General features: G+C 39.4%; 1 protein-coding gene across 2 annotated transcripts in view; it reads left to right on the top strand.

Moving 5' to 3' along the window:
- Window positions 1-12,662, top strand: part of LOC119783647 (protein sidekick-1-like) — a 433,545-nt gene that overhangs the window by 300,070 nt on the left and 120,813 nt on the right. For both annotated transcript variants that reach the window (XM_038285267.1, XM_038285266.1), the window contains exons 9-13: window positions 1,889-2,083; window positions 4,064-4,180; window positions 4,311-4,478; window positions 5,900-6,002; window positions 6,083-6,256. In XM_038285267.1, coding sequence (XP_038141195.1) covers window positions 1,889-2,083; window positions 4,064-4,180; window positions 4,311-4,478; window positions 5,900-6,002; window positions 6,083-6,256 — 757 coding nt within the window. The remainder of the gene's footprint in view (window positions 1-1,888; window positions 2,084-4,063; window positions 4,181-4,310; window positions 4,479-5,899; window positions 6,003-6,082; window positions 6,257-12,662) is intronic.

Raw genomic sequence — 12,662 nt, forward strand, 5'->3', positions numbered from 1 at the left:
CACAGAGGAGAAAAAGGTGCATGAAGTATAAACTGTGCATCCAGATTCGTACAGTCAATGGTAAGAAATAAAGGAGAGATTTAAGGTGACAGTATCTTATGTACAGTAAAGTGGTGGCAGGTAAAGTGTGGTTTCTGGTTTGTTAAATAGATAAATAAGTTATTGCAGTATTATTACACAATTGTTATTACAATTCTGGCTCATTTTTCAGCTTTGCAAATGTGTTATGATTGTAATAGTTTGAATGTTATATTTGCATAATTTCTTTGTACTTTTATATATAGTGCTTAATCTAAAGAAAGACACAACTGAAATACAGATTAAACACAGTTTAAACATCTTTGTCCAGACTGCTCTGAGCATGGCCGATGATGAAGTCAGACAAGCAATTTAACAACGGGAATGTAAAACACATCCAATTCTCTCAGAAAAGTCTTTTATTAATTTTATGCAAAGTAGTTTAGCATTCATTAACAACAGGAATAAGTACTTGCAGTGTTGTAATTAAATTGGTTATGGCTACAGCTGATGGTATGGAGCGTGCTTCCAGTACCTGCGTTCTTTAGGGGTCTCCTTCCTGCAACACACCTGGCTTTTATGAATTAATGATGAACAGGCTTCTGCAGCACTTGATGGCTGTGCAGGAGATCATACAATTATTTGAATCAGATGTACTGCAGCAGAGAGCAACAAAGGAGGGGGGTGTAGGGCATTGACTGCAAGCTTATAGCATAGCTAGACATGGAGAAGTCCTTCAAGAGTCATTCGCAGTCTGTTAATTGTGGTGATATTTATTTGCCGAATCATAGGTTGTTTATAGATCTTCGTAGATGCGCCAACAGGAGCTGCTTCAGATTCTTGCTTCATGGATTCATGGATCTAATAAATCATCGAATGAAGACTTTGAATCACAACGTTGCACCCTGTGTTTGGAAACATTCTCCTTTCAGGTCTTGTGAGGTTACTCTGTCCGTCCTCCATGATGGCTCTGTTGACCATTGTTCAGTTTGTCGCAAAATGTTTTACCTTGAAGATTTCACAGTTCTAAAAGCTGGGCCTTTAGAAGCGTGAGCATACTGATCGGCTAAACTCATGCTTGGAAAATTGCACTTGTTCATGTCTCTTATCTTTAAATGGATTACATGAAAACACTTACATACTAGCAGAGTTGGGCATGGTCCTCAAAACTGCAACATGCTCGTCTCTCATTCCCTCTTCACTCCCTCTCTCACACACACTGAGGGAGTTCATGTTCCTCTTCAGTAATCTGATACAGTGGCAGTGTAATTAAATAGCAGAGGCCTGGGGCTTGGGAGAGAAAGATGGAGGCTAGGAGCAGAAACGAGCCAAGGAAAAAAGACAGAGTGACAGAGCGAGTGAGACAAGCAGGGGGTGAGAAATATTTCACGCGTGTGTCTGTGAAAGCTTGACAACAACAGATTGAGAGAGTCTGAGGTCCATCTCTCTCCCCGTCACACACACATACACACACACACAGGTGTGAAAGGTTCAGACAGAGTAATTGCATGAGTTTGCTGCCCGTCATATCTGGTATGTCGGTCAGACAGGTCGGTGCTGATACAGTAGATATTTGCTGTCCTGCACTTATCTGCATCTTTTATTCAGAATGTTTTCAGGCCAATTCTGCCACCCCTACTCCACCACCCACATCCTCCAATCAATATATTATTAACACTCATTATGCCCACATGCATATTTATAGAGGCAGATTGGGAAAGATGGTGGAAAGAAAGTGTATGACTGCCACAGTGGGAGTTGGTGTAGTTACCTCAGCAGTGAGGTCAACTGGCTTTTTATAAGTGAAACTTTCTAAAGGTTTCCGTTTTATTTTGTTGTGTTTTGTTTTAATATCTCTGGTCGTATGTAGGCGTGCCACAGCCAAGGATCGAGTGGTATAAGGACGCAGTGCCTCTTTCCAAACTGGCAAACACTCGCTACAAGGTCAGCTCAGCCATTGGACTGACGGTGCGTAGGGTTCAGCCAGGAGATGGAGGAATATTCCAGTGCTTTGCTCGCAGCCCTGCAGGAGAGGCTCAGGCACACACCGAGCTTGTTGTTTCAAGTAAGTTTTCCTGACATCAACTCAGAAGCATGTACATAAACAGAAGTGTTCTTTTGTCTTCTGCTTGCTACATTATCATTTTCGTTATTTACCTGGATTATTTATTTAACTGCCTATTGACCCTGCTTTGCAGCAACAAGGTCCTAGTTCGATTCCCAGCCCAGGGTCTTTCTGTATTCTCTCCGGCACTCCGGCTTCCTCCCGCAATCCAAAAACATGACTGTTAGGTTAAATGGCATCTCTAATTCTATTAAGCTATGAGTGTGTCTGCATGGACGTGCGTCTCTGTGTTGCCCTGTGAGGAACTGGCGACCTGTCCAGTAGTTTGTACCCTGCCTTTCACCCATAGATTGCTGGAGCCAGCCCCAGTGTTAATCCATTAACTGCCTGATCAACCATTTGGTTGACCGTTTGCTCGGCGAACTGCAGATTGGAGGTTGACCAGGCAGTAAAAGGGTTTAGCGGGAGAAGATAGCATTGATTTATGACTTTCATATGTTTAGTGATACTTTAATTGTTTTCAATGGTTGCAGAGATGATATACCATGTTGTAAATAATTTTCATAGCTACAGAACAATGTTTTAAATTCTGAAACATATCAGTTCTACTAAACCTAAAAAATGATTATCCCTATATAAACTGTATTTCCTAAGGTGTCCACTCAGCTTTGTTGACCTGAGTATGAATTTAGGGCACATTCTGTTCCTAATACACAGGTTTCAGTATGAGGCAGGCTCACCCTTTGCAGCTATATCAGCTTCAGCTCTGGTGGGATGGCAATCAACAAGGTTTAGAGGAATTTATATGGCAAAGTTTGACCATTCTTCCAGAAGCACATTTTTTAGGTCACTGACTGATGTTGAACAGAAGACCTGATTCTCAGTTTGAAATTCATCCCAAAGGTGTCCTGTCTGGTTGAGGTCAGTAGTTGGTGCAGGCCAGTGAAGCAAATACCCACCAGACTCTCTCCTCCGTGCCTTGTTTTATATGCTGGGGCACAGTGTGTTGGAAAAAGGAGCTTTGTTAAAATTACTCTGAAAGCTTGGGACCTTGGAATGGTCTAAAACCTCTTGGCCTATTAAGGTATTCAGAGTATATTCACTTCACCTGAGGGACCAAGTACCCCTCCTACCCTCACCCCACAAACACTGCTTTTCTTTGCCCCAATAAAAGTCTTGTTTTTACGACAGACCTTGGTATGAAGGCAACCCCACAAAAACGTATCATTATATGCATGTTTGTTTACTGAGGATGCCTGCTATTGTAGTGAGTACAGTATATCACTTGATGTTTTGCCATAGCCCCATAAAACCCCTTTGATATCATCATATTTAGATGAAGTTGGAGCTAGTCTGCAGGGGGGCTTGCAGTACTTTCTAAGGTGCTGCAGGCACAATTTCTTGCATAATGTTAAGTAAGAGTAAAATATGTAGGGGAGAATATACAGAATACTGTATATAGTGATAGCTATTTCCAGTATAAACAATAAAGAAACTGTTACACGGTTTGCATTTTGTGTTACTGCAGAGACAGATATATAGATATAGTATATTAATTTCAAATCCAATGTTCTGATTCAGTGAGTCGCTTTTTGTCAGCTTTTATAAGACGCAGCATTAGAATTAAACAAAGTGTTATTAAAAAAACTCTACTTTTATTTTTTAAACAAAAAACCCTACATTGACTAAACTTATCTACATTTATATTCTGTTTTGTAAACATTTACTATAATTAAATATACCCATGTTTCTTCCCTACAAACTGCTGCTCATATTTATGCACACTCACGTAGCACCAGGTAGTAAATAAAGACCTCATTGATCAGAGATGCTACTCTGAGGTTTAGATCAACACTGACATCATTTCCATTTTCATTTTTCACTTTAGCTGCTGAGTTTTAGAGTTAGTTCTCTCTTTAGCTTTGGTTTTAGCAATCCTCTGTCTTGCCTTTCTTCTCTTATTATTTTGCTGTGTTTCAGGTGTGGCTCCAACACTTCTGTCCCCTCCATCTGACCAGACGGTAACCGATGGCGACACAGCTTTGTTTACCTGTCAGAACAGTGGTGCTCCGAAACCTGCCATTACCTGGAGGAAAGGTGCTGAGCCACGCAATCCACTGCACACACAGCTGCCATACTAAAGTCTTGTGTTAGCAATTGAAATGGGCATAATGACTTACTCCCTGTCATTCCCTCAGGGCTGATTTATTGTTTTCTCACTCTGTAGGATCTCAGGTCATAGCCAGCGGCTCAGTTCAAGTTCCCAGGTTCACACTTTTGCAGTCAGGTGGTTTGCAGATTCAGCCGGTCAGTTTCCAGGATTCGGGAGAATTCACCTGTATCGTGTCCAACTCTGAGGGAACCATCAACGCCACTGCAGTGCTCACCGTGTGGAGTAAGACACATGCACACACAAACAAGGATCGGTAAACAGCTCAATGTGCATTTGTCAGAGAGACAAATAACAGGCTTGGAACATTAGTTTATCTATCTCTACCTGTCCGGTTGTGTTAGGACAGGAAAGTGAAAAGCTGAACAATTTGTTGTTGGTGCATAAGTTTATGCTGCAGAGAATTTGTTCAATGTATTTGCCATATCTGGCAAGGATTATATATCTATTTTAGCATTAATGTGTTCAAATTGACAGTTTTAGAAAAAAATACAAGTCGATGGGCAGCTGCCTTGCCAACCTAGTCAATTTGTTTTGCCAAAAAGTGTAATGGGTTTAATGAGGTCTCAGTAAGATAGACCAACACAAAGTTGTTCATAATAATGAAACAAAAGTAAAATATTTCATGATATTAAAAGGGTCTAATTAATAAATGTGTGCTGCTATATCCTCCAGTGTCAATCTTTCATATAGTCTCTTCTTGTTGCTATAATAACAACAGAAATTGTTTTGGCCCATGAGTCTGAAAAGTTTTACCAAGATTTAGATTTTCAAAAAGTCCAAATCACTCAGGCTGGAATTAGTCTCTGAGAAGATCAAACTCCATGTCATGATTTTAACAGATTCTCTAAATGATTTAATACTTACTAGACCGTTCTAACACATGGGTATGCTTTGTTCTAGACCACCTTGATGGCCATTATGTATATACCGGTATATATATACATATCACTTGCAAAGGGACAACAGATAAACACTAGCTGTCTTTCTAACTTTTACATGGTTATGTCTGTACCTACTACTGAGGTCTATTGATGTGCATCTACTCACCTTCATCTATATGTTGGCTTTGTTCCTCTGCATGTGTTGTGGCAATCAGAGCTGCTTATTGCTGTCGTCTAACAATAGCTTTCTTCCTTGAAGTACAAATATGTGGAATGCATGACTAACCATCCAGGATGTGACTGTGGCATGCATTTACACTTAGTCAATACTTTGCAGATCTACCTTTCACTGTGTATGTATTATGAATTACACACAAGCCAACTGTATTTACTAATTAAAGGGCTTTTGATGTTCAGCCCACACTTTAACAGCGATATTTGTAAAGAATTGTTTGAAACATGTCTCAATTTCCTTCTACTTCAAAACCATCCATTGCAAATAATCCTATCATAGATATTTCATCGATTTAAAAAAACAACCCTGACATCTCTGAAGCTATTTTTTATTAGTGCATTTTATTTTATATTTTGTGAACTACTTGAGTGAAGCCAAGCAGCAGTCAAGTGCTCTCTAAGGGAGTGAGTAGGTGTCTGACAGGTCATCAAGTGTTCTTGTGTTCTCACATATGTATATGATGCATTTTTAAAAGCCTTTATGTATGCTATTCATCAAGCACTTTCTACATTTTCACTATTTCTTAGGTCGCACAGTTATTTCTGTGCCTCCAGAGGACCGGCGTGTAATCAAAGGAACCACTGCTGTTCTGGCCTGTAATGCCACTCATGACCCCAGAATTAATATCAAGTAGGTGTTCAGTGCAGTCAAATAAATATGTCTCTAATTTACTTGATCCTCCTTTACTGAGCTGATACATTTTTTTGTAGTTTCAAGTGGGATCGTGGCGGTGTGCCGGTGCTGGCGAGCAGCGGTGGCCGTGTTTCTGTGAGGCGAGGATCTTTGACTATAAGCCAGACCTGGTCTGGTGACATCGGGGATTACACCTGCAGCGTGACGTCAAAGGCAGGCAACGACTCCCGATCAGCACGCCTGGAGGTCATGTAAGTTTTATCAATAATTTACCAAAGCGGATTCGCAAGACTCCTTTTTTTTCTTTGCAATTTAAGGAATTTTCATGTAATTGATGTGCATTTCAGACATGTTCTCTATATGTCTCTGACACTGAAATCAGTGTGCTGATAAACCTTTAACCCCTGTGGAAGATTTGAAATCGATTTTTAGTCTGGATGTCATGTTCTCAAAACTCATGACACATAATATATATGTCTTCACTCTTTAAAAAGCTAAAACATAGTTTATTTATTTACATATTTGTGGCTAGTATAATGTAGCATTGTCAATATTTGTATACCAACAGATTGAACTGCAACAAAAACCTGAACAGAAATAAAAATAAAAATAAAAAAAATAATAAAAAAGCAAAAAATAAATAAATTGAAAAAAATAAATAATTTTCATTAATAGACAGGGGTCTGCACAGTGGAGCAGTGGGTAGCACTGTTGCCTTGCAGCAAGAAGGTTCTGGGTTTGATTCTTGGCTAGGGGCCTTACTGCAGTTTGCATTTCTCTCCGTGCATGCCTGGGTTCTCTCCAGGTACTCTTGCTTTCCACATTTCAAAAACATGATATACATTAATAGCTTCTTTAAATTGTTCTGAGTTGTGTGTGTGCATGGTTGTGTGTCTTTGTGTGTGTCTATTTTGCCCTGTGACAGACCGGTGACCTGTCCAGGGTGTTCCCTTCCTCTCGCCTACAGACTGCCGGAGTTAGACACCGACCCCAACATGATTCTGAAAAGGACTAAGCGGGAGAAAATGGATGGATTGGTTAAAAAAGTCTAAAAAACCAGTTTCCTCATATCCACACGCCCTTAAGCAATCAGAAGGCATTTCAGCTTCTTTGCTGTTGGCAAACTTTACTTGGTAGTGTTTAAAAATACTACCTTGCCCATGAAAGTAAGTAGCACTGAAAGCAGAGAGGAAATTTGATAGAAAAGTCCAATGCCTTCTATATAGCTTATCTGAGTGTTTGTGGATAGTGCTTATATAGGAGACAAATGAGATATTGCACAAGGTCATCCTTTACCCTCTGCATGATTCCTTAATTGAATGCCATAATGTTGACACAAAAATGTATTAAAAGTTGTATTTAAGGATTCTAGTGTAATTATAGCTGCGCAATACCCCAGTGGCAAACTCCTAACACATTCTGTGCAGATGAATAAAGTTATTTTTATTAACTTTTAACAACAAAAGAAACAATTCTTTTCACTAAAATTGCAGAAGTTGATTTGTGAAACATTTTTGTTCTTTATATGTGGTTTTCCCTTAGAGTTATTCTGCTTTCAGAATTTATATTTACCACTTTTATCCAACATCATGAATTGCTTTTCTCAGGCAGACAAAACAGATTTTTCACTGTGCCATCAATTCACACAGAAACCGTTTTTCTGCGTTCTTTTGATTCAAATTGTAGATATGATTGACAGGAAAGACACCTCCCTATGAAGCGATACAAAAAGGGTTCCTATTCTAGCTGTTATTGCTCTGCAGTAATACTTTGCTGATTTGTAGCATGAAAATCCCAAAAGATAAATGCCAGTGTCTTTAGGAAGATTGTGATAATTATTTGTTTTCAGCAATTTTACGAAAAGTGTGAGAGTCTAGTAATCAGTCAACATCATAGAGCATCTAATTTTTAGTTACACACCAATAGTATTTCTTTTCACTGAAATCTATGAGACCCTGTGTGTTGCACTCTGATTATTGGCAGTATTACACCGAAAAATTATCTAGGCTTAGATAAGAAAAAATATCTTGAATTAAATATATTTACCCTATTGTAAAGAAAAAATACCTATTTAGATTTATATTTTTTTCAGTGTAGATGAGGTCCATAAAGATGGGCATAATGAGCTGCTACTGACGTCTTTTCTGCTAGAATTGCTTCAAATTATATTGTGCTTTATGCTTTAAGGGACCATGTCATGCATAGACTGTTAGAAGGCTTCCTTACACCAAACCTATGTCCCAGATTTAGTGCAGACATAACTATCTTACCTCCGAAGTTTTGTGCATCCTTACACTGTTTGGTTGGATAAATACAGTTTTAGAGCCAAATAAAAACAGTTTATTTATGATCTGGTATGGGAGAGCTGTCTTTGTATTTGCATACCTTCGTTTTGTTCTAGTGAACAGTTTCCAAGAGTTCCACGCTTAGTCTGACATTCCTGGCATTCACAAAACACGCCACACACAATGTAGCCTACGCTCCGACCCACGCAGCCTCATTACGGCTGCTGTAAAAGAACAGGTAGAGGCCTTTATATATTAATAGGCACTTTGATAATATATTTATGAAAAGGTACTTATGATATATTAATATAATTGAAGGGTAGGAAAAGGAGAGAGACGGATCGTGAGTCCACATCCATCTAAATTATGGAGAGAAAGGAGGTTACACATGTCAAACACAGCGGGAGGGAGCAGATCTGTGTTTACAGCTGTGTGAAAACATGAGGGGAATGAAGGGATTTCTGCTCAGCTTCCTGCACCAGTGTGTGTCTGTGCATGCGTGTGTGCTTGCATGCAGCCACGTGTGTGACTGACATTCTCGTTAGCTCTGTATCAACGGGTCATAGAGGCTAACAGACGCTGGCGGCTGAGGAGACAGACTAATTACCAGCAGGTTATTGGTTCAACTCCCATAAGACCCATTCATGTGTCTGTGAGAGTGTATGCATGTTGTTTGGTAGGATGGGTTGTTAAGGTAGTTGCTCTGACATTCTCTGATTTCATCCCGTAATTAATATGATCATGTCAGCTCAGAAATGAAAACCTTTTTATTTCCTCCGGCTGTCTTGTTGTTTCATTCAGAGCCGCAGTGGATTGATGCGCTGCTCAAACAGTAATGATGTACAGGACTCCTGTGCTGTCTAAAAAATAAAAATAAAACATTGGAAATGTATTTTCCATCCATGCATCCATTTTTTATTTTTTTGTGTATTTTCCATATAAAGATGGACTGGAATAAACATAGTAATTACCTGCATTGAAGGAAGTAACAGAAACTCTGGGAAATTATTGAATGTCAATTAGCAAAATGCATGATAAAACTTATTTTTCAGTCTTGCATGCTGCCATCTCTCTGCCTTATCTGTGCTTAATTTCAGCGCCTTTAAACTTTAATTTAAAGGTAAACTGCAAAAAGATGTTAAACACATGTAACCCTTCTTTATCTAATGACTCCATCTCAGAGACGTTATATTCAGATCTATGATTGCATAGAAATAATTAATGACCTTATGGAAATGGCAAGTAGTGACCCTGAGCAAACATAACGATCCTTTTTATCACGGTTTCTTCATTAATATATTTATACCGGTGTTTTTTATGTTGACTGTAAATATCTTGAATTCTTTCAGCACCTGCAGCCTTCACGCAGACAACTGCTGCCTTCTGCTTTCTTTTCCACATTTCCCTGCAAGCAAAAGATGTTTAAAGAGAATTATGATGCTCTAAAATTGCTATAATCAGATGTCTGCTTTCTCTTTATTGCTTTCATGAATATATCCGTGGAGATTTCTTGTTAATAACACGGCACAGATGCACACATTTCTGCAGGGGATGGAAAAACGTCTGGAAAATTTATTTTTAATAGATGCAAAGAGATGTATTTGTGGTGTTGCAAAGCATGTAAAGAATAGGAATATGCCAGGCAAAACAATAATAGATATAACTGATCCTGGACCTAAACTGAGAATTAACTGGAATGCCAAAGACAAAATGGATTATAAAGCAGAATAATAACACTGGGGAAAACATCTTTTTAGTGTGCTGTCACTACAAATGTTGCATATTTTGTGAGAAATGCTTATAAGTTAAAGTAAGGCTCGGTGCATTAATGTAGATATGAGGCAGTCTGTCCAAATGCAAATTTAAAGCCAATAAAAGACCCTTATTTATAATGGCTTTGCAGAAGAAACAGAAACTGGGAGAAATGCCTTATTTAAGAATGCCAGAAAAAAATCTCACAAGCTGATGCAAAATTCACCAATTAACATATCAGGTGTTATGCTGTGATATATTAGGTGTTTTTCCAAATTTTTACAAGATATAAGAAAAAGCTGCTGGTGGGCAGAAGTGACTGATCTTTCAGATCTCAGTGCCAACTGTCTCATCTTAAAAATTGTCTGCACAGACATCTCTAGCCCTATTTGGGAATGTCATTTTATGGCTGCGATTAAAGGTACACTATGCAACCGGTGTTGATTTTCCAGAGAGGCTCCCTCCAGAGGGCGAAAGTAAAAGTGCACTGTCGTAAATATGCACAGCTGTTCTCCTGGTTTCTCCGTCAAGCCAGGCGCGGTTGTTTTGAGCTTAGCAGCGAATGACTAACGCTGCGTTCACACTGGGCGTAGCTGGCGCGACAGAAGCAGCGAGTTTACATGCAAAGTCAATGGTTGACGCGCGTCAAGGCGCAACAAAAGGTCCCGCGGCGCGTTTTGAGCACCAGGCGCAGCACGTCTGAGCAGCTGAAGCAGCGCGTTGGTGCGTTTAACGCAGGGAGAGAGACACAGCGCTGATGATCTCTCCTCTTAAACAGTTTATTGACGCCTAAATTAACTTAAAATGCAGAAATCTGCCGGCAGAATATGCAGTTTGGATTATTTAGATGAAAAACACCTACCAGCTGCCGCGGTAAACCGCTGCTGATGAAGGGATCCATACTGTTGGCGCCCCGCTGGTATGTGGGGGTCTGAGCGGCTCCGACAGAAAAAATATTGAAGGCAGGATAATAATCTGAATGAACTGACTGCACTGATTACGTTTTCAGGTGTATTTTCTCACTTAAACACATATTAAAACTACTTTATTCCCACTGATCACAGCAAATATAGCTGCAAGGCAGAGAAAGGATAGTGAAGCTCCGCCCAACGCGCCTCATACACAGCCAGAGCAGCAAAGCTGCTTCACCCACGAGTCAGAACTAACTGGTACAAGCAGCAAAAAGGAAGCAGCAGACGCGATTTTGCTGATTTTGCTGCGTGAACGTAGCATAACTGCACAAAGATCGCCACTGTGCTAGCAACGAGAATGCTTTTAACTGGGGGGTGTAGCAGTTCTCGCCGTAAAGCAAGACTGACTCTCACGAGACTTCTGAGCCTGTGGGTGCGGGTCGGTGCTCCTGCAGTTGCAAGTGCAGTATTTCCCCCACAGACCACCAGGGCGGCCGAGAATACCTTTGTTCAACCTGAAATGACTCATTTAGTCATCCAAAACGTTATGGAACACATTAATTAACTGAAAAATGTTGCATAGTGTCCCTTTAAACGGTTTCCACTTTAGTGTTTAGACTCCAGTGTATCTGAAAAAAACATGAATAAAAATTATTTGATTTTACATTTTATTTAGTGCTTTAACATATTTTTCGTCATGTATTGCAATCCTTCTTGTTCTGCTTACCTAAAGGTGGGAAATGAAATGCATACAGGTAACAAGAACTAAATGTTTTGAAAAAATTCAAAAGAGAGGGTGCTGTGAAGCAAGGCTGTTTCTAACAAAAGTTCTGATTCTATCAAAATTGTTTTTTGTTTTTTTTTCAGTTTTGGAAGGGAACAGTTAAAATATATTAATTTTAAACGATAGAAAGTGAACATTGCGGCCATCTACAGCAGTCAAAATTTCATTGCAAGTCAAGTGGTTGGTAAAATAAAATCCACAAAACGTTAAGAAGAAGCATGTGTCACAGATGCAGAGTGACCTTAAATATCCAATTCAAATAGTCTTCCTTCTATTCCACCTTAAGCGGTTATCGTTGATACTCATTCAACTTTTTCATGTCACATTACAAACCCAAACTTCACATAACATTGATAAACCAACACAAAGTGTGACAATTGTTTTTAAATTAGGAGAGGGGTTTTCAGAAAAAAAAAAGTTTGTATACCTCTGCTTTGGAGAAAATAAATGAATTCCAGTTCAACCATTTGCTTTAAAACATCAACCAATCAGTTAAATACTGTTGGTGCTATCAGGAACATGGGAGTTGTCTTCAACCGTGAACTGAACTTCAAACAACAAATAAATGATGTTGTCAAAGCTAGCGTTTCCCAGCTGTGCCTTTTGACCAAGCTGAAACCCTTTCTCTCACGCCAAGACCTGGAGAAGGCTATTCACGCATTTATAAGTTCTCGGTTGGACTATTGCAATGATTTCTACTCTGGCCTCCCATAGTCATCAGTCCAATGGTTCCAGTTAGTACAGAATGCAGCAGCTCGTCTTCTCTCTGGCTCATCCAGGCAAAGCCACATCACTCCCATCCTCTCCTCCCTGCACTGGCTCCTGGTCCAGTCCAGATAAAAGACTGATATTTTTTTCAAACTAGCTTTTAATACTTACGAAACATTGTTTTATGCTTATGATTTTCGTTTTTTTTTTTTTTTTT

Source organism: Cyprinodon tularosa, unplaced genomic scaffold, assembly GCF_016077235.1.
Source record: "Cyprinodon tularosa strain WSP-4 unplaced genomic scaffold, ASM1607723v1 ctg21, whole genome shotgun sequence".
Lineage (NCBI taxonomy): Eukaryota > Metazoa > Chordata > Actinopteri > Cyprinodontiformes > Cyprinodontidae > Cyprinodon > Cyprinodon tularosa.